This window comes from Idiotropiscis lumnitzeri, chromosome 14 (genome assembly GCF_059441095.1).
Source record: "Idiotropiscis lumnitzeri isolate Australia: NSW breed Sydney's pygmy pipehorse chromosome 14, RoL_Ilum_1.0, whole genome shotgun sequence".
Lineage (NCBI taxonomy): Eukaryota > Metazoa > Chordata > Actinopteri > Syngnathiformes > Syngnathidae > Idiotropiscis > Idiotropiscis lumnitzeri.
Window position 1 is genome coordinate 3,298,869 of NC_142404.1, and position 23,124 is coordinate 3,321,992.

General features: G+C 37.3%; 1 protein-coding gene across 3 annotated transcripts in view; it reads left to right on the forward strand.

The window, feature by feature from the left end:
* Positions 1-23,124, forward strand: part of LOC148323149 (inactive dipeptidyl peptidase 10-like) — a 117,204-nt gene that overhangs the window by 82,785 nt on the left and 11,295 nt on the right. For 2 of the 3 annotated variants that reach the window (XM_088315686.1, XM_088315685.1), the window contains 16 exons: positions 1,501-1,598; positions 1,699-1,822; positions 1,934-1,972; positions 3,014-3,121; positions 3,287-3,372; positions 3,451-3,498; positions 7,245-7,366; positions 9,051-9,098; positions 10,319-10,417; positions 10,846-10,915; positions 11,078-11,272; positions 12,094-12,148; positions 12,858-12,957; positions 13,758-13,816; positions 15,011-15,083; positions 17,149-17,222. In XM_088315686.1, coding sequence (XP_088171812.1) covers positions 1,501-1,598; positions 1,699-1,822; positions 1,934-1,972; positions 3,014-3,121; positions 3,287-3,372; positions 3,451-3,498; positions 7,245-7,366; positions 9,051-9,098; positions 10,319-10,417; positions 10,846-10,915; positions 11,078-11,272; positions 12,094-12,148; positions 12,858-12,957; positions 13,758-13,816; positions 15,011-15,083; positions 17,149-17,222 — 1,398 coding nt within the window. Of the gene's footprint in view, positions 1-1,500; positions 1,599-1,698; positions 1,823-1,933; positions 1,973-3,013; positions 3,122-3,286; positions 3,373-3,450; positions 3,499-7,244; positions 7,367-9,050; positions 9,099-10,318; positions 10,418-10,845; positions 10,916-11,077; positions 11,273-12,093; positions 12,149-12,857; positions 12,958-13,757; positions 13,820-15,010; positions 15,084-17,148; positions 17,223-23,124 lie in introns of all 3 variants that reach the window. The other variant, XM_088315683.1, reaches the window with a different exon arrangement.

Sequence of the window (23,124 nt, forward strand, 5' to 3'; positions counted from 1 at the left end):
GACATAACACAAACCTGCATGAGTAACAACACCAAAAATACTATAGCTATTAGGCCAAGGAAATCAAACACTTGGAAGAATAGTAAGTGAGCAAGGTGAATAATCCGACAGCGGGTTGTTGATGCCGTTATCCTTTTAAAGTCCACAGATAAGAATGAGAAACAGGTGCGGTGCCGGGGGATACGCTCCCCAATTCCGCCAAAACTGACAAGCAAAACGAAACCAAGCTAGAACGACCGATACATGTTTTAGTAGCCATGTCACACGACTTGATGTGCTAGCTAAGTCAACTGATTTGAACACGATTGAAATTGTATGGGCTGTTATCAAGAAGGTAAATATCAAAGCAACGTGGGTTATAACGTTACTAATTGTGCCAAAGGATGATCGCCTCCATCCCACTTTGATGCTGTCATTAATGCAAAAGTAGGGACACACAGAACCAAGGATATATTACTTAATGCACGTTTCAGAATGCCAACATTTCTGTGTTTAAGATCCTTATTGTTGGTCACATGAAATATTGTAATTTTGTTAAACACTGGATTTTTATAGTCTTTCTGTTATAATCATAAAATTTTGAACTATTTTACTTTGTGTGGCAACTAATTCAACATCCAAGTAATGCACACAGCAATATTTTTGGTTCAGGATCATAACTGGTTTAGGGCTCGTCAGGCTGACATAAATTTTGTCTGTGCAGAGTTCTTCCCAAATTTGAATTCATCTCACTAATTCACATAATCCAATTTTGTTTAACATCAAACATCCTGTAATGTGCACTCCCTGTGAAGCAGCAAATCAGTGAAAACATCAAATCAATTCATTACAAACAGTACAACTGTGGTAAAAACAAGTACAGAAATAAAGACGGTTTATTTCGAAGCCAAACTGTGCAGGAGTTTTAGACTTGTGATTTAGTGGGAGGACAATTGCAAGAAACCTGCATGCTCACAGTATGCGCTTTGATGTTGCAATAAAGGAATTGGTTGTTAGAACATGCTTTTCCTTGATTATCAATTTTTCAAATGATTGTTATCATACAGTTAAGAAGATACGACTCCCTTGTTTAATCTTTTTTTTTTTTAATCGTTTTGTTATTGTCAAAACATGTTCCAATCACAAGACTAGTTAGTGCAGTTATTTATGATTTGAAAAATACGTCAAATTTATATATTCACAGCAAGCAGAACAGTGTTGTGATGCAGGAAGTGAAGGATTTAAGTCGACAGGAATAATATGAGCCATGATTTTCTTGCCTGCTCTAGGGCCTTCGTATTGCACGTTACAATTTTCTCTCCGCATGGACATATGCAAATTGTCGTCCATTTCATTACTATGACCCCACCGTCATAACTTATTATGAGTCCTTATTCAGATATGAATAATTTTAGTGTGTTGCTTTCTTATCATGACCGTCCGTGCAGGGCACTGTGAATTAATTGTCACAGTTGATTTGATTTAATTAAATGTATTGTCATTCTTCTTATATTGATCTAGATGGGTCAAAACAATCCCACTGTAAGCCTTTATGTTGTAGTTCTCAATGGCAGCTCCCAAACAACTAAACTGTTACCTCCGGACAGTCTCGTAAAAAGGTACAACTGCAGTCAAATTTTGTTTACAAATTCAAATACTTACTTCGAAAAATGAAACTGCATTCATAAGTTGTCACTTCATGTTATTTATTCATTTTAGTCAAGATTACATCACCATGGTGAAATGGGTGACAGTGGACAAGTTGGCTGTGCGCTGGGTCAATCGGGCACAAAACATGGCCATTCTTACGCTCTGCGACATACATACTAATAAATGCTCAAAGGTAGGATTTTTTTTTTTTAATTCTTTTATTTTTCTAATTGATTTCCTTCAATGATCATCAAAATGTACAGAAACTGTCTGACATTGTGGCGATTTGGTCTTCTCATTCCAGAGACATGTGATGATTTCAGATAAGTGGATAGGTCGACAGGTACTTACATCTTTCAAAACAAAACAATGAACATCTACTTTGTATGATCATTGAACAATGAGAAATACGAGATAAAACTGCAGAAATTCTCAAGTCAACTTCTTAAATACTGTAGATAGTGTCAATAATGATTACTGATGCAAGTATTCAGATTCAACTACAGATAGCACAGGCATAGATTGCTGGCAGCAAACTCACAATTATTTATTAAATGAAACTGAAAGGCACCACAGAAACAATACCAGCAAAAAAGCCTAATGCAATGGGGGGAATAAGACTTAAAAATTATGTGACAAACAGCTCGAGTGATCTGGCAAACACTGAATAAAAACAGAGGAACTGAAGACCCACAAACAGAAACACAAAAAGCCGATAAGAGAGGAGAGTTGATTGGTTGACACGATAGGAGCAACTTTGACAAGACCAAATAAAAAAATACAAAAACAATCGTAATGAGACAGAAGACATGAGCTCATCTTACCCAGTGGTGTCCAAATTTTCTCCTCTAAAGGCCACGTAAAGTAAAAATTGAAGGGTGTAATGGCCGCTTTTACATTATTCAACTTTTATTTAGCAAACTCACTAAAAGCAGCCCATCAAATAATTATTGTGTTTATATATTACTGTGTAGGTATAAAGTGTATACTAGAGCCCCACCTGTTTGCTGTTTATGATAATATCCAGTAATACTAACAATGTCTTGTCTAAAATGACAGCTTTTAGATAGGTTTGTGTGCACAACAACAATAAGGAGCACATTTTTCCGACAGTGATGCTAACTACACCTCTTACCTCTCATTCATTGGAAGATTTCTTTTCAGGGTTGTCTTTGGTAATTGAACAAACAAGCTTTGTAATTAAGTGTGCTTGATCAGTGAACATAAAAATTCTAAAAAACATAGTCTTTATGTCAAAGACAAGACCAGTCCTTTGGTTATTTATTTAAATTATTTGTTGTGTTTTTACATGAACTGAAATATTATATAAATATTGTATTTGTCTCAGTGTCACAACTGCCTTTGTTCTCTGTGTTTTTCCTAGAATGAAGAGCCAATGTTTTTGAATGACTGTACAACGTTCTTCATGACATTGCCATTACAACACATTGTACTTGGAGCATTCCGCCATGTGACCATGATCTCCAACCAAGTAAAAGTGATACTAGTTTGAATCAAAATGCAACTGTTTTTTCTGCCTTGTGTAAAAAGTTGAACACATTTAGTGATAGAACAGGGTGTCCTCTGATTTGTTTTCTGAACAATTTTCCCATAGAAATATTGACGACTGAATTGCTTTTGCTTCTCCTTTTTCAAGGGAGATGACATCAAACTTTTTCCTTTGACTTCAGGAAGCTGGGAAGTCTCTCAAATTCTGGGCTATGATGAGAGCATTAAATCTGTGTAAGGTTTATAAATGGATAACATAACCTAATAGCATGAGAAATATGTTCTGCTGAAAATGTGAAATTTGTTTTCCAGTTATTTCCTAAGTAAAGAGACTGGCACAACACAACAACAGTTATACAGGTACGCTGTCAATAACCTGAATGCTAATAGTCAAAAACTCAAAACAAGACAATTGTTGAAAAATATAAAGAATTTCCTCTTTATTTAACTTGACAGTGTAAAACAAGCCTTTTTGTATTCACCTTACCCAGAGGTGTGAAATCTAGGTCTAGAAAGTAAAATTCCTGCCGCAGATTTGCTTTTGCCACAGGTGATTGTGAACCAACCGCCAGGTAATTGACCTCATTACGTACCTGGCTTTGACACCTCTGTCTGTAATAAGCAGTACACTTCTCGCAAAAAAAGTTAGGGGTATTCAGCTTTTGTGGAAATCTCAGGATGAACCTCGAATGCACTATAACCTTTACAAGTGAATTTAATTTGACCTCAAAACCTTTGAATGTGTATGTCCAGCTGCTCAAATGTTTCAGTATTTTTTGGACTACTTGAAGTTCTCAAATAAGAAGTTGAACGACAAAATTTATTTGTAGTCCTCCTTGTGAGGCTATTCACATTTTGACATCATAAGGCAAAGACAACACCCAACACTTGATCATCAGTATCTTCATCTCACACTCACAACCAAGACCACAAGATTAAAGTCTTGGTCTTGTCAAGTCAACTCCCAAATGTTTTGGGCTTTTCTTGGTCTTGCACTGGGTGGACTCCGGATTTTTCTGCAAAATCAAATGAGACAGCACTGCTCTGCTATTCTTAACTTCATTAACAAGACAAAAAGCAGAAACACTTAGGAAAACAACAAATGCCTTCAAAACGAGCGTTACTAACCCTCCACACCTCTGTGACAACTGCAACCTTCACAATGTTGTGACACGGTTTTTACTAGAGGGGAATCGTTATGAGTCACCAATATGCACATAAAGGCCACAAAATGTTTTTTCTTTGGCAAACATTTTTTTCACCACACAAGCGCATTTTTTTTCAAGAATTTACTTGCAAAAAAATTTTTTATCAGATTTTAGATTTTTGTTCATGGTTATTTATGTTATGCTTTGAAAGTGGTCCAGACACTGTGGGCCCAATTCTCAAAAGGATTGCGTAGCTTTTGTTAGGGTGCTAAACGGTGAAATTGGAGCAAGCGTCTAATTCACAAACAACATGCAGATGGTAAAATGCATTACTAAATGTGATGCCAAGCAGAATGCGTCTCAGTGAACTGGTGGTATTTGCACATATTTAAATCAGGTAATGTGCATCTATTTGACAGAAAAATGGCACACCTCAATGCAAATAAGCCTAACTGATAACTACTTGGCTCTCCTCTGTTGGAGCCTGATCATGGCAGAAGCAAGACAAGGCCCAGTCAAGCCTGGCAGTGTCGCCTATCCCTACACGTAGCTCACAGTGTGCATATGCCTCAAATGCTGTGGAGGGCGGGGGGCATTTTGCGTGAGGTACATTGCGACCAGTGACATCTGACCAAATTGCTGGAATGCGCCAACATGTACAAGACATGTCGTACAACATTATGACACCCCCTCAACAAAATAATTTGGAGACATTAAAGACGGCTGTTCAGCCTGGGCGTCATTTAAATGCATGGGGCCAATTTCATCAAAGGCACCTCTAATTATAGGTGTGCTTTAGAAGGAGAAGCCATTGCGTTTTGGCGCTTCATGCATAAAAAGGTCAACATTGGTTAATATCAGGAAACTACAGCTAATCGTTATAAAAATTTACATGCTCATCTCTACGCTTGCCCACATGTATCTCTGAAAATATCAAAATGATCGCATATTTACTTTGGACTTTACAGACATTGAAGGAATGAATTAATGAATATAACATTGTTTTCCTTTCCATAGGTGCTCACGACAGCTTATTGTCGCTTAATGAGAAAAAAGTCATAATTTCCAAAATATTAACGGGCTTGTTTTCATATTTTATGAGATTTATGTGTGTGTTTGTATAGAGTGAATTTTGGTGACAATTGATAACAGTTTTATGACTGTCTCTGTCACGGCTTGTCAGACTCGACTACCAAATGTTTTGGTTTTGTGATCTCAGCAACTTCATGCCTGGTCCCAATATCCGTCTAAGATAGTGCAGTTTTGAGTACAAGACGAACCTTGTATTTGTGAGACTGCAAACGTGATATTCTCAAAGACCATTCGTGACTGTCATAAGCAGGTTGTCATACAGGAAGAGTCACAGAGAGGCACTGGAAATGGATGTTGTTTGATGTTTATTAAATGATGCATGGATAAAACGTGACTTGCCGTTCTACCTCTTGTTTAAGAGCAAAATGTTGTGCAAAAAGTAATGAAACCTTGTATAGTCTGATGTGCAGTCAAGAAATTTAAAATTTCACTAGAAAATTGAGTTTCCCTAACGCCCTGTGAATAGTGTACTGTATGTTGCTTGCATGTTTTTGTTTTGTTTGTTTGTACTGATAATTGTGTTGGTAACAGATGCCTTATATAAAAGGTCACCAACCTTTTTGAAACAGAGATTCTTGGGTATTGATTAATGCAAAGGGCTATCAGTTTCATAACAAATTTGCACAAATTACCGTATTTCCACGGCCAAAAGACGCCGTATCAATGGGCCCTGCGTCTGTTGCTGGTGCTATTTCTGTATTAAAAACACACACTATGAGGCACGTGCTAGCTCTCATTCAAAGAGAGGCATCTTTGTCAATGATAGTACCATTGACTCTTTAAGAGTTCTCATGTCAACATAGCCAATGTCAGGGGAGGGATTTCTCTAGTCACCACAGTCCTTAGTCACGGTTTAAAATCAAAACCAAAACTATCACTGAACAGCATACCAGCAAACAATAAAACAAAGAAATACAATTAACACAAAACATGCATCTCTCATGCCATTCATATAAGAAATAAAACAAACACAAAAAGAGTATTGAGGCATTCTGGGAGCCTATCAGCCTCAGCCAATCAGATCGCTGGTTAGAGAGATGTCATGCGTGGTGTGCTTTGGGCAGTGTTTTTTTTCTTCCAGTCTGTTGTCTAAACCCATGATGTTTCTTGCTTGCAATGACGTGAATGTTGGGCAGCGTTTTTTTTTTCCAGTCTGTTGTCTAAACCCGTGATGTTTCTTGCTTGCAATGACATGAATGATAATACAGACTACGGCGTTGGGACAGCTACCCTTTTGTCCAACTTTCTCCCGCACGTACATACTGGTCTGTTCTAACTGATTGCGTGAAATCGTCACCAAATGAGGTATTCACAGAATTTAGTTGTCATAGTCTACACACAGTAGTCTCAGACTTAAACCAGCAGGGTGTGCTGACATGCACTCTGAAATGCTCAATGGGGCCTCAAGCCCGTTGCTCAAGTGAATGTCATGTGTAATGGTGTACAGGTCTCAGTCTGTACACAAGGTGCGTCGCAGTACAGGGCGCCCCCTCTGTTTTGGGGAAGATTTGGGACTTTAAAGTGCGCCTTGTGGTCGTGAAAATACGGTACCTTTAATTACTGTAAATGGCATCATATATTATTATTAATGATTACTGATATTCCCCCTTGTGAAAACACATATCATGACTAATTTCTAACAACAATTGATAATTATAAAATGGTCGAGCACAAATCGTATGCGTCACTTTATTGATATATGTCTGCAAGTTGTTACATGTGCAAATGATCACTTCTACAACATCTTGTAGTTGAGATTTTGTGATTTTTAGGCCACGGGGTCCTTGGCGGGCACCCTGCCTTATTTCCATATAATATACACTAGAAAGTACAGTATTCACAAATCTCTGTCATTCTCTTTAAAAGGGTCTTGGCTGTGGAGCCGTTTCATAAAGAATGCCTCACTTGTGCCCTCTTCAAGTCACAATGCACCTACTATGATGCAGTGCTCAGCACAAACTATCAGCATGTTCTTCTCCAATGCAGAGGTATGTCTTCAGAATTACTTATTGGTATACACTATGCAAGCTTTTTTGCATTTGTCACAAACATGTCACCTGACTACCATACCACAAACTATTCAACGCCGACTTTCAGGGGGCTTCATTATTATGTGCAGTAAATAATATCAGTCAACTTTTGAGATTGACGTTTACGTATTTGACTTGGTGCCTATTGTAGTCAAATCTAAAGTAATACGGTACATTCATAAACTACAACACAATCACTTACGTCCTTGTTTTTCATTGCAACAAGAAGTATTAATTGCAGTAAATATCCCTCTTGTGGCACATGTGCCTTTTAAGAGATCCTTTTTTCTAACACAGTGGTTCTGAAATAGGGGTACGCGTACCCCTGTGGGTACTTGAAGGAACTCCAGGGGTGTGCGAGATTTTAAATAAAACAAACGTGCAAAAATCCTTTCAGAAATAATTATTGAATTAATAAATATTCCAGGAAAATAGCAGGTCATAAAATTAATTTTATTTTCAATAGGTTATTCAATTGTTTTCAATTATTTAAAAAACCCAGATTCTCCCCCAAACGAGAATGGTTTGACCCAACTTGTCAATCACTTGAGGACAACAATGGAGTCAAGGTTGAAACGTTGAAGTGTAAAAGAAGGCCAAAACTAGAGTCGGCAAAATTTCGAATGTATGTTAAAGATTATATTTTATTATATATTATATTTTAACAAACCCGAGACAGTGTTTTTTTTCTGTGGGGAGAAACTTACTCACAGTTGCATGAATCCAGCGCATCTGCAGTGCCATCTTAAGACGAAACATGGATGTCACGTTGGTAACAAGAAGAAACTCTAAATTCAGATCATCTCAAGATATGATGCGGAACCCTCTTAAGTGGTGCCTTTGCTTGTAGCAAAAGCTAAAGAAGCCATTTACTATCGCTGAAGACCTGATAAGAGATCTCTTCTATCATCCAAAAGAGACACTTTGTTGATTATTTCTTTGTGGATCAATACAAATTAAGTTTGAAAAGTTCTCAAGTTGAATAAATCAGACAATGATGGCCTGTTTAATCTTTTTTTTTTATCCCAAAATCTTTTGCGGTAGTTCAGGGCTACTTGGCTGAAAAAATATTTCACAGGGGGTACATCACTGAAAAAAGGTTGAGAACCACTGTTCTAGCAAATAACAGAGATACATTGGGAAAATATTAAGAGGACCCTGGGACACTAATTAAATGGGCATGATGAAAGTTGTCGGAAATTCTTGTCAAGTCCAATGTCCACCTGGAGGAAGATGGGGTACAAACGGAATTTTGTTGATCGGAAACTGGGGGTTGGGGGGGTTCAAGAATTAACAACCACTTGTATTGGTCCTCTGCCTCCTGCTACCAAGGTCGGGCACTTGGAACCAAGCCCCTTGATAAATTTCACGCTTGTCTCCTGCATTACAAGATATTATATATATTCATTATATTGATAGCCCTCAGTCGTAATAGTCAAGTACTCAAATGAACAAACTATCTGAAGTGGAAATGAATAAAAGCCACACACCTTAAGAGTACACTTTTACAGTCGATCAGTTATACAATCCAACACTGAAGGGAAATAATTCAAGGTTTTCATAATATAGCTCAATAAGGCTCACTTTATTTTATTGAATTCCACAAGTCACAATTTTTTCATTATTTTTTTAATTTCCCCAGGCCCTGGAATACCCCAAACTACGCTGCACAGATTAAATAAGATGAAAGGTAAGAAATCAGGCAGGAAAAGGAACTGAGATATTGTTTGGGAATTTTGATTCTGTTAATACTTGTCATGCTTATTTTAAGACTTAACTTTGCATAGTAGAGGCAATCTCCATGGCGGTACTTAAAGGAGCTATTCTCTGGCGAATGTACTTTTGCTTGTTTGTATACAAATAGTTGGGTTATACTCACCTATCAAGTGAGACGTGACAAAAGTGCAATGGTCTTGTAGAACAGATGGCAGTTGAAACATTTGCACTGGAATTCAAACTCATTTTTCTGTAATTCTTTATTACTTCAGCCAGGGGCGTCACTAGGTTTCATGTGCGTGGGGGAGCTTGGACGCCAGAAGATGCACACATGGCCAGATTTAAAAACAATTAGATAGTTAGTAAAAAACTATGCTTTTCATCTTTAATTTTTTTTAAATTGTTTTTCTGCGACTGTATTTTAATTTTTTCGCTTTAGCTACAGGTAGCTTTATCTGAGTTCCCTAAATGGAAGCACCTCAAGCAAAACAACGACAGGGATTTACTTTCCAGATGTTTTCCACCTCTGATATTCACAGTAAAAACGTGGACTGGGTGTCTACTAATTAGGACATTTTCTTGATTAAGTAGAATGAATTTGATAATGACAGGGGCTGTCGACTTTACATTAAGAACTAAAGGGAACCCCATGCATTTATGATAATTACATGAATAAAGATAAGTTCAGTGACTCTTTATTTGATTTCATGATTTGGATACTTTATATTGAAGTTCTTTACGTTTTGTTGTAATTATTTTTAATGATTGATTATTTAATTATTTTACAACCAAATCACTTAGTGGCTCTTGAGAACATTCTAAAATAGGACTAATGAAAAAAAAATTATAAAGACTCCTGGTAACTGTTTTAAATTGTGAATGAAAAAGGTACAATGTGTCTCCTTTATGACTGAAATTCTGGACATGGCTTAGTGTCTGGAAAAAGCAATCATCTTCTTCCATCTGCCAACTCTATGCTAACAATGCAATTTGGCTCCATTTGGTAAAACAATTGAGTACGTCATAGTTTAATCTGTGCAACTAGGGATATGTAATTGTGAATTCATTGTGTATTATTTTGTGTTGTGCAGTATAACTTTAAAATTGATTGAGCAACTTTTAGTTGAGTTAATGCTTTATTTGCACAATGCATGTATTTGTCTTTTGCTCTAACAAATGCATTGTCATCAACAGACTACATGACTCTGGAGAGGAACACAGTTTTACAACATGCTCTGATCAACCGTAAATTACCAAAACGGGAAAAAAGAACTGTACAAATCAACAACGTTGGTATGGTAACAACTTGCCCATGTGTTTAAAGTCAGCATTATATGTGAATTGTCTTCATTACCACCATGATATGATCAATATTTGTAAATTAGTTCACATGATCTGCAGTCGGGTCGAAGAGGGGACTACTCGTTAGTACATACAGTATGCCACACACTTGGAATTTGGGGTCTGGCTGAAATATTTACTGCCAGAAAAGTAATTTGAATTGCTAAACTGGGGATGGCGCTCACCGTTGTATGTGACGAGCGGGTTTCGTACGTCGTACGCAATATCATTACTTATTTTTTGTTTAATATTAGCTTCTTACGACCGAATTAACTTCTTGACACGCATCAACTGCAATGTTTTTTTGTTTTTAATTGTAAAAAAGTGGGATTTTTAGTCAGAAAAATGCGGTGTATGACTGCCCTCTACCACTTTTGCAGATCTTCAAATGGAGTTAATTGTCCCCAACAATTTTGATGAAAAATATGAGCATCCACTTCTCCTTATTTTGTAAGTTGTGAATAACATACTATACATCCAAACATAATTCATTCTGTGATTACACAGTTGTTTTGCTTTTATTAATTATTCCACAGAATGAAAATTGAGAAAAAGTAATTATTAGAAAGAAAGACAACATTTATATTGATATGTAATATTGCGCTTTTGTAGAAGCAGCACCCCCGGTGGTCAGGCTGTGAGTGACCGCTTCAGCATAAATTGGGATTCAGTGCTAGTCAGTTCAGAGAATGTCATTGTGGCTCGTCTGGATGGTCGAGGCAGCAGTTTCCAGGGGCAGAGGGTCCTGCATGAGGTCCACCAGCGACTGGGAACTGTTGATGTTGCGGACCAAATCGCAATCGTAGAGTAAGTTTGTTGGGTTTTTAGTATTTTTTTTTATACAATAAATCAATAGAAACAAGTGCAATTGATAATACAATTATTTCAGATTAAAAATTTTCTGTCTTGGAAACCAATCATACTTAATTAAAAATAATTGTAATTTTGTGATGTCATTAGCCTTCACTTTAGAGCTCAGTTAGCAATTGAAGATTAGGGATGATTTAATAATGTACTGTATGGAGTGGACGTTCAATTTCGTCTTATAAAATGTATAGCACTATGCTTGTCAGCTTCGACCAACAATGAGTGAATAAGTCAAATAAAAGCAGATAGGACACCTCAGAAAGTATTGCGTTACATCCACGATATAATGCACTTGGTATTTATTCCAATTTGTTATACTGAATTCAAACAGAATCAATTTAAACACAAAAACATATTCCAGAACATATCTAATCTATAGCAGAAAAAAACTGAAACATTGTGAATGTATATGCTATACAGGAAAAAGCAAAGAAGGAAGAGCAGAATTATATATTTCAGGCAAACCGCATTGTCTTGAAATACTGTTTGAAGATGCTGATTGCCAGACCGAATGCCACAAACTAATTTCTGGTTATTTAATCACTTTATTTAATTGTTTAAAAAGTCTGACTTGTGTGCGGGCAGCGTGGTATTGGTAACGGGCTGGCGACCAGTTCAGGGTGTAGTGCGCCTTTCGCCCAAAGTCACTCCCGCAACTCTGTACAGGATAAGCCATGATGATACTTAAAAACTGCTTTATTAAAAAGCAAAAAAAAAAATTAAAAAATCATATTTAGCTACATTTCTTGTTGTTTTTTCAGACACCTCATCAAGCTCCCATATATCGATGGGAATAAAGTTGCAATTTATGGAAAGGTAATCCTCAAATAGGTCTGCAGTGGACCGCTGCATATTCGCGGTTTGACATTCGCAATTTCGGCTCTTTGCAAATTATGTTTTGAAAACTATCCTCTGTGTAGCCATGAAAACTTGTTCTCTCTTTGCACGCTCGCTCATCTAATTGCATTTTAAAAGCAGCTGTGTTGGATTTGAAATTGACAGTCAGTGCAAGAGCAATACTGTCAAAATGACATGTCGGCTTTGGCCTGCGATAAAAGTTTTGTTAAATGAGAACTAAACATATCTATCAAAACTATTGGACTCCATTACACCAGCTCTGCGGAGTCGTACTGTCAGTTTGTGTTGTCACTGGATGGATCCAGTGATTGTGAGTCAGTAAATATCAACCGCTATGTCTGGACTACTACAAACCATCCTCTTAGCATTGGCACCATCAATGTGATGCCTGCGCTTTGCTGTACAGTCAAATGTTCATTGTTATACACGTGCTGCACTGCTATAAAAATTCAGTAGCATTATCTTCATGATCATTGTCTTGAAACGATTGATGTAGACAAACATAATCACTCTTAAGGGATCATGAATTTTTCATGGACATCCACTAAACGTGATCAGGCCAATTCCCAAATGCAAATAGTGGTGGTCCACTGGAGTACAATTTATTTTATACTTTGTTTCTTATTAACATGCTCCAAATTAAATTATATAATTTTGTCTTTTTCAGGCATATGGGGGCTTTCTTGCGTCAATCCTATTACTCTCCTACAGCTCAACTTTCAGCTGTGGCATAGCAGTCGCTCCAATAGCAAACTGGAGATTTCATGGTAAGATTTGAAGGCTTATACTGTCAGGTTCTTATGGTGGATGAGGACCCAAAATGCAGGGAAGCGAGGAAATGACTGGTTTAAACAAAAACAACTGTTTAAGTGTTTAGGATGGACAAAAATCCTAAGGTTTGAAACAAACACAGATCAAAGTAACGAAAACAAACACTAAGAAAAGGACTTGGCGGTGGCATGGACGAATGATAATAGACAATGTGCCGACAAGGACTGAAAGGAAAACGGGGAACTAAATACAAACTGACGAGATAATGAGACACACCTGGACAAGACACAAGAGGCTGAAGGGAAGATAGCTGATGGGCTAACGCTAGGGAGTGGGATGACAAACAGGTGGACACAATAAGCTTAACGAGTCAGACACAAAGGAACACAAGAAATGCTTAAAATCTACAGTACTGATTAGATCCACATATGATGGGACTACAATAAGCTATTAGGATCAAATGTGCATATTAATTTTATATTTTGTATATGTATTAAGTGTTTCATTTTTAGACATCTCCATTTTAACCTATAAATAAAACTAAATATGGAGAATTGAAGATGCACTGAAATCTTGTTAGTTGTTTGCCAATAGATGTCACATATTCTGATTTTGCTGTCTAGCCAGTTATGTAATTTAAATGCATATAAAGAGGCATTATTAATCATCAACGGTAAGTGTTGCTGTTTTGAAAAGTGTCTGTGAGTCAAGACAAATTCATGAAGGGAAAAGAAAATACCATACAATGATACTCCTGCGCATGCCATATCGCAGTTATCTTTTAATCGTTTTACAGGGTCCGCTCTCACTGAGAAATATTTTGGATATCCTCCTAAAGAAGATCTCAAGTACCAGGTTGTACTATATTGTACTATATTATACTGTCATACGGTGCAGAATTGTTTGAAGAAAAAAAAATATATTCATAAAAAAATTTCATGTGGCAATTGAGTGCCTCCTATCTGGAAATTAATGAGAAAGAAATTAATACTAGAGTGATGTCAAAAAGACTGATCTGTTGATGGGGTTGATCAAATTCTGACTGACATCTGGAGATGCTGTTCCAGACTGCAGTCACATTATGGTTACATTTACCAAGGCTCGAAATAACTTATTTCTTTGAGGAGTAATTTTGCCTATCAATGACTTCATTTGAGTAGCAAAGTTCTCATTTTATGGAGCATTTTTTTCCAGGATAAGCCCAGGGACTTAAAACAAGGCTTTTATTAAACAATAACAAAATGACACTCACAGTTGAATGTAGGGCTGCAGTTATCAACTGTTTCAGTTTTGGAGTTTCTAACTATTCTAAATGCGATAGAATAAGCGTGCATTCGGGTATGGGATATATTAATACTACATATAATAATACATCTGACTTTAAAACAAATGACCAAAAATCATAATTTTAGAAATCAACAGATTTTAATTGTTAAACCCTGTTCATAGCAGCAAATTTATTAAATTTAAATTAAATTTAATAAATTTAATTTTATTTGAAGAAACATTTTCAGTGGGGAATTTCAAACTAATATAAAATGGAATTTAAACATAGCAATCCTAGAATGAAAAACATAAGGCATTAAACTGTTTGCAAACTGCATTAGTTGCAAGCTCCACTTCATTCAACATAAGTGATGTTTTTTTCGAGCGATGTGACACATGCTGATTGATGTAAACTCATGTGGTTTATCAAGATGGAGTTTGTTCATCTATAAACACAGTAGTCACGATAGTTGAAGTTAGTGTTCACTCAGTAATACTGTAAAGTTTGGCAGCTTTGCGTTTTGCCACATAAGCGGCAGCCCATTTGAAGTTTTACATTTCAATGTGTTCATTTCAGGGGCAAAATACAAATTTTACATTGCAAACTTCAGTCCTTTTACGAGCCTTATTTACAATTAGGTCAACTGTCAAACTCAACATTAAATGGCTGTTATCCCAAAAAGGAAATCATACATTTCTGTGAAATCTCAAAGCTAAAATTCCCCACTTTAATCAAACCATGATTGTATATCACTGCAATGAATTATTCATTGTCTCTGGCAGGTTTCAAGTCTACACGGTAACATCACAGGACAGGGTCCATTGAAATTTCTTATTATCCATGGCACAGCAGATGGTGAGTAAAGCTGCATTAGCAGCTGTGACTCAGGAAAGATTGTGCACCAGTTGCATTGCTTGCTCTTGAGAGTTAGGACTGCTTCTTCTTCATTTGGCTCATCTGTGTTGTATAAATGTAAGCATTCAAAGATGAAAACAAATCTAAACGTACAGTATATTGGCTTACATTTTAAAAATCTAACTCATCTTGGGGTTTTCATGTGGTGGTGGGGTGATCTTACTATATCATATGGTAAAAATGTAGCAAGTTGTAAAACAAATACAATTTTACAACTTTATTCATACGGCGTATTTTACAACTGTTGCAGCTGTAACAAAGCACTTTACATATAATAGATCATAAAATAGCAATAACACAACAACAAAGACTGAAAGCAGTAAATTATATGGAGGACTGAAAGTGCCTAAATTAAATAAATAAATGAATTGTTTAAACTTTCATTTATGAATTAAATGTTTCATTTAGTAATTAATTGTGAAATTAAATAAATAAATGTGTCATTAAATTATCAATGATTATATGTAAAAAAAAATCTAAAATTATTTATGTAATTATGTGTTTAATTAAAACTAAACACTCAACAAAAAAATTACACACATTGCATGTTTAATTGCAAAAAATTAAAAATAAAACATCGCTAGCACTAATGCGAAAGTAAATGCAATATCCCATTCAAATCCTAACGTAAATTATCATCTACTTCCGGAGTTAAATTCCTTCAAATAACGAGTATTCACACATGGTGGGGTCACCTACACACGGTCCTCAAAGAAACAACTTCTTCCCAATCTGTGGAAAACAAGTTATATTAATAAGACTTAAATCGCTTTCTACTTCTTGCCCCGAAGAGGCTTCAAGATTGCTGTTTTTGGTTGTTTTTGTCATTCTTTTGCTATGTTGTATTTATTGTCCTTTGTTGTGGACTGTTTTTGCCGTGTCATTTGTTGAAGGAGAAAAACATTGTGCATGATGGTTGCGCTGTCTCGGCAGAATGCTTGTACCATCACTGATTTTGATAGGGCCAAACGGTGCTTGTGTTTTTTTGCACCTGTGATGGGCAGCATTTTTCACAGCCCTGTTTTGTTGAGCGTAGATGTCCACACTGTTGGTTTGTGTGTTTGTGTGGCTGGATTGCTGACTGGTGAGGATAAAGGGAGAGGAGCATAGGCACTGAACGCAGATTTTTATTTGGAACTGTGAGTCAGCGCTTGGAATTGATTTAAATGGGATTGGAGAATTTAATTATTCTATTTGTACTTATGTATGATCTTCATCAACTGATGCTACAGCTGCATGTTTACTTTGAAACTTTACTTGTAGCAGACGAGTGTGACGTCATGCATGCTGTGATAATGACCTCACTGATGAAAGGAGACAGAATTTTTTCTTTTTCATCTACTGGAAACCACTTTTTTTATGTTTTATATGTTCTGTATTGAACTCTGTTACAGCTGTGGCTGTTGTGAAAACGAATAAAGTGTTGAACTTCAGTATTTTGCTAGACTTTGCACAAGTAGAATTGGGCGCATTTATGCGTCATTGTGGGATTGGAAGTAGTTTTTTTCCTGCCCAATACTCATATGAATCCCTCAAATAAACCAAAATCGCGTTACACTACCTGAGTCTTGAGTTAGACCTGCTTTTTGCAAGTCTAAAGTGTAGTGTACATTTTGTAAGCAAATTAGCAGATGCGGCGATAGGCACGGAAGTACTGCCGAGTGAGGCATAGCGCCTCTACCAAATTAACAAAGACGCTGAACAAAATCATTTCTCTGGTAAAAAAAAATAACCATGTACCCGTTTTTACGCTGAGTACAGGCTACTATCTTTTGCTAAATTGTTGGATGAGTTGGGAGCGAGGCAACTACCATCAGAAAATCTAGAAACACGGCAGACTAGATTTGACGACGCGAAAATGAAGTTACGGCTGTTTTTACAGCGAGCACATGAGTGCCATTCAACCAAAATCTGGCCGACTGATTGCAAAACTTTATAAGATCTGATGACTCAGAACATGTTCCAATAATAATAATAAGTTTAACATTTTTTTTTTGTTTTTCAGCTACTGTTCATTTCCAGCACTCTGCTGAATTGATCAAACTCCTGTCGGCATCTAATTTTAACTACAGTCTACAGGTGACTTTGTTTCTCTCTTTTAACACTGGAAGACTGCATTTGTTGATGTTATGTTTCTGCTATCGTATTTTCACCGAGTGACCATAAAGCGCATGGTATTTAAAGCCGCTGACTCATTTACCGCTGCTATTTCTGTATTTAATACAATACCATACATAAGGCTTAGTATATTACGAGGAGTATGCATGGTAAAACATAAGCAAGCTTAAAGCATTAGGTATCATGTATGCACGTAAAACGTACGCTAGCATGCATACTAGTGTATATTTTTAAAAAGGCAGCTAGAGCAAAACTGAGTTCAGTTATACTTTTTTTTTGTTTAACACGCCAGGTTCCATCTCATCGTCTCGCGCTCATCAAAGTCATGACATATACAGATTTCGGAACTTAGTGCACACATAAGGCGCGCTGTATTTTAAGCTGCCTAGTACATTTTGAAGAAAATTTAAGACTTTTAAGTGCGCATTATGGTCGTGAAAATACGTTTATATCTAATACCATTGCTGTCCTGTGAAAAACGTTTTTTTCCCAATTTATTTATTTTTACGTGAATGGGGTTTCTGCATTACAGACAATCCATTTACATGAAAAGGAAAACAAAATTGACATGTTATTTTAACAGGGCAGCAATGATATGACACCTTATATCTGGGGTCTTAAATCCAGTCCTCAAGGGCCGGTGTCTTGCGTGTTTTCAATCTACCTCTGCTGCAACACACCGGATTCAAATGATCAGGATCCTTATTTAGCTTCTGCAGGCCTCGTTGATTAGCTGCCCATTTGGATTGGGAGGGAGAGAGAGGGAGAGGGACAGGCAGAGGGATAGGGGGAGTGGGAGAGAGGGAGAAGAGAGAGAGTGAGAGAGAACAGGCAGGACACCGGCTCTCGAGGAACAGGATTGAGGACCCCTGCCTTATACTGAATGCATGACTTTTTGGCTGTCAAATTCAACTGAGCCAAGTACGAGAAAGGAGAGACTGGGGAAAATTGTCACATTTTTTTTACATTTATTTCTAACTTTGGCCTCTTATAACCGAGAGTGTTCAAATTGCTACTCTTTGTATACAGCTTCAAGTATCTACTAATAAATGGCATGGAAAATGTCTGTGCAACACAAATGAAAATGATGACGTTATGCCCAGGGATGGGAATTTTCTTTTGCATTTGAATGGAAGGATGGAAGCGCTTAAAAGGACAAAGATGATAAAATGGGACAAAAGTTGCCACTTTACAACAGTGATGATGTTCAAGGCTGGTGAGGCACTGATTGACAGTCAAATTTACAAACGCAGTATGAACATAATATATATAACACTATTTGATTGGAAGGAATTTATCGGGTATATTTAAAGTCCCATATCACCATTCTTTACACAAAAACACATTTAATAAAACAATATTTTTAACTTATCTTTCCTTCGTGAGTGATAAAAATGCATAAATCACAGATATCAGGAACGGGGCAAATACTTTTTCACAGCACTGAAGTATCCAATGTCATCTGCCAGGATGCCATTAAAAACTCATAATATCATCCTGAAACCTGACTGGAAGACCTCCGTGGTGTTATGTTCATCCAAGAAATGCACCACATTTTCCACATTTTTTAAAAATAACAGGCAGCTAAGAAATAGGTCTTAATTTTGATCAAGGCCAAGATTCTTGAGCAAGGATTGCAGCTCAACATGTTTAAATTGTTGGGGTACCACATCAGAGAGACCGATTTACCAATGCTTGACAGAACCTCCTTAACTCATTCACTACAAGCTGAGTAAAAAAACAAACAAACAAAAAAAAAAGATCTTTGACGTCTTTAGCCGTCAATGGTAGTAAATGAGTGAAAGAAATGCGGAGGAACAGAGTCACAAGGGGAGCCAGATGGCTTAGTCAGGCAAACCAAATCCTCTATGTCAAGGAAACTAAAAGAATTTAACAGTTCTGAGCACAGGACATTTACAGCGGGATTATGACCTTGGTGTTTGAAACAACAATCCTAACTGTAGAAACTTTATCAATGAAAGATTTTAGGACTCCATTGTACAATTCAGTGGAGGTGGATTTTAGTACAGAATCAATATTTTGAAATAGTACACATGGTTTGAGATGGTTAACCTGAATAAGATTTGGTAATTGTTCTCTCTTTAACTGTGATCTGGTAGTTATGCCAGCAGTCTTTCCAGATTTGATAAGAAACCTGCAGCTTTTTTTTTCCACTTGAGTTCAGCTATGTCTAGCTGCGCAAGATATGTCATTAAACCAAGGCTTGAGTGTAGCGTTTGACTGTACTCTTTTTTTTTTTTAATGGAGCCACCAAATCCAATACAGCATGGCAGGAAGGGTGGTACCAAGAGGTGATCTCCTCCGTGAAACACACAAAGCTGATCAAAACACAAATATTAAAATTCCGCATGAGAAGAATAAGATCATGCTCGAGCCTGATTTCAGCAAACCTTGATAACTAATTCAAAAAATCCTCATTGTATTTAGTAGGTCTGTAAATGACATGGCAAAGGGACAGCACGGCCAATAAACAGTTTACATTTAAAATAGTTTTAAAAAATACTCACCATTCCTTCGCCACGTCCTTGAAGTCCTCTGGGAGTCCAAGAAGGCGCAGTCAGGTGGCGACAATTCAATTAAAGCGTTATACTCACCATTACTGGCCAAGTCTCAGTCAGACAAGGATAAATCAAAGGAAAAACTCCCTCAGGATGTGCGTTTTGTTCGTCATTTGAGAATTTAACAACGCCATCCTTGGGGAGGCAACAGGAGAGCATGTTTCTTCCAATTGATGGAGACGGACCCCTCGGTGGAGGATGTTCGGAGAGAAGTAATGCTGTGGCGCTCCAGCAGTGCTTCTGACTGGTTTCCGCCGCAAGTCGACAGGGTCAAGGATGCGGAGTAAATCCATGCGATTGGAACGAGAAGAGGTCAAATAATGTTTTAATTCCCGTTATAGGTTCGCCAGCTCATCACTGTGCTGCCGACGTAAAGGCCTCTTTTCTTCAAAACGCCAAACTTCCAACGTATGGTTAAAAACCCATTAAAGATTGGCAATCATAAATCAGCAGCACCCAGCACTGTGGAAAAAATAAACCAGCAGGTGAAGTAAAGTAGTAGGAGCATCGCCACCCACACCGGCACACCATTCGCCATGAAAGTTGTTCAACGTGATCTGCCTTAAGATTCACAAAATCAAAATATTTGGCACATTTTGAAAATCCCTGCAGTTTTGTGTAAAAATATTTTGAGATTTCACTGAATTCTGAGCAATCCACCAAGCCAAAGAAATCCAGCGCATCAAATTATCAAACCTAGCCTTCAGTTTGTCCAAAATGTTACAGAAAACAAGTTGGCGTTCATCTCTAATCGAGTGTATGCCTCCACTCTCTGTCAGGTCAATTGACCTGCATCTATTCTAAAATCGGCCTAAGAAACTGTCGAACACTAATGCGCTTGAGAGCTGCAACAGTGCCGCGGATATGTGCAAGACAATATCCAATCTCTGAAAATGTCCGCATATGTCATAAGCAGAAAGCACACTGATGCTTTTGACAGCCACCGATCGTATGCTGCTGCCATCACCCAACGTGTCATTATCCCATCTGTCAGGATTTTCTATAATCACATGAAACGAAGCACACGGATATATTTTGGTGCATGTTCAATGTCTGCCACATGCAGTATAGAGTTATAGCTCCATTTTGGAGGCACTTCTCTGAGCAAATGCATCTTGACTTCATCAAGCAAGTGAGTCGGATTTGCTAAATTATGTTAGTCCTTCTGCAGTCCTAAAGAAATATGCGACACCCTGGCATGCACTTGGCTCAATTTGATAGCTCTAAGTTTAACTTTTATGCATAACAATGTGTAAACATGGCTTCGGGCACTTTTTCTTTAATTTTAGCATGTTTGCCATCTGAGGCCATCACTGCAACTCCATCACAAGTCCGGGCTACAAGCTTTTCAACACACTTATGTTTCTCCAACACACATACTTCTCCAATATGCTGCGGACAATAGTAGGAAAACGTCTGTGCTCACTCACATCATCGACTCTCCTATAATGCCTTCTTCATCGAATCGTCTGCTTCTGTTTTAGCTACTTACTGCATTATCATATTTGAACTTGGTTTTTGAAATCTGGTCTCGTCGACTTTTACCGCAACAAATGGCATTTCACTGTGCTGACCTGAACTGATTTTTTTAATATAATTTGGAATAACATCACCAAATGCTTTGATTGATTCATTCACTACCAGCCGAGTAAAAAAAAAAAAGATCTTTGACGTCTTTAGCCGTCAGTGGTAGTAAATGAGTTAAAACATTCTGTATTCAATTTGATAAACCAGAAAATACAGTGCATGTTTCCATGTATTTGGCTAACCTGACATCGTTTTCTCCAAGAGCATACAAGAGTTCAACCAATATAATTGCCACAAGAAAGAGTCTGTACGTTCATTATTTCTGCGAAATGCCAGTTGCTGTTTGACAAGGAAGCAGGTGGCATTGATGAGATATTTTAAAATCCCTCGGTTCTCTCTTTTCTTTGCATTTTGGGCGCTAATGTTAAGTCTTCGTTGTTGGTCCAATGTTATGTCTATCCTGGAATTCCCAAACAACTTTAGCGCAATCTGGCTTTGAACGTGATTGGCAATGGCGGGCCGTGCACTTCTCACGTCGGCCTTCAGTGAAGTCCTAATTAGTCTGACTTGAATCAATCCCTCTCATAATGTCATTATTTATGAAACCACAGCTGGACAAATATACAGAAACACACTTACACAGTACTGTGTGGTTGTTGGAAGACCTAGTTTCTCTTGAAAGGTCCGTCTGGAAATTGGCCTCGCAAGTGTATCTGCAATTAAATCCACACTTTTCCCTCCTTCGGCCATTGTTTAAAAAAAGCAAGAATATATTTAAGATTTTCTAACTGTTGACCGTTATGACTTTTGGGTGTGATTCCGCATAGCAACTGGAGCTAGCGGAATCCTGATTGGATAAAAATGCTCCCCTAAAAATACAACACTAGTATATAATATGACATCAATGTGAAGAATATGACCATGATTTCTTGATTTTATTTTAGGCCAGCAGAGAAGGACTTGACCGTCCACCACTGTTGATTGGTCAACTGCTTATGTTCTTACGAGGCTTCTTTGCTTCTTCAAGTCACAATTTCCCAATATTTTCCCCAGAATTTTGTCAATATTTGAGAAAAGCAGGCAGGAAAGCAAAAAAGTCTGTTTCTCGCTGGACATGCTCACAGCCAATCTTTTTGTATGTACCATTCTGTTTAAAAAAAAAAAGTATGTATGGTGTTGTGTTGACTGAAACCGTGCAGGTCCGGCGTTGGTATTCATTTATTTATTACCTCCTGCTTTAATTGAAAGTCCAGTTTAGAAACGTTTTAAGTTTCACAATGTAATCCTCCATTTTATCTATAATCTGGTCAGGCGAGCGAGGAAAAAAAAATAATGATGGATGGCTGCACTTGACCCGCTACCATACTGTAATTTACTCCTTTAGTTGCTTAGGCCTGCTGCTACTGAGTCATGCCCCCTATCATGAGGCTGAAGAACTGCGAGCCTCAGTCATTGGCTTTTTCTCCGCTGTTTTAAGATCACAGATGGTAATAACTTTAACTTGCATATAAATACACATGAAATTTAGTTAAAATATCAGACAAATATCAGAAGTACCAAAACAACAGACAATAACTTTATAGCACAAGGCACTATGTAAATATTTTATCAACATTTTGTTTTTGATTGAATTTTTTTCTACAAGACGGTTCTGAGTCCCACTAGTATAAACACATCATTCTGGTTAATATTGCGTTTGTGGAATATGATTTAAGCAGCACAATCCACCCGTTCTGCAACATTTCTGGAGGCGGCCA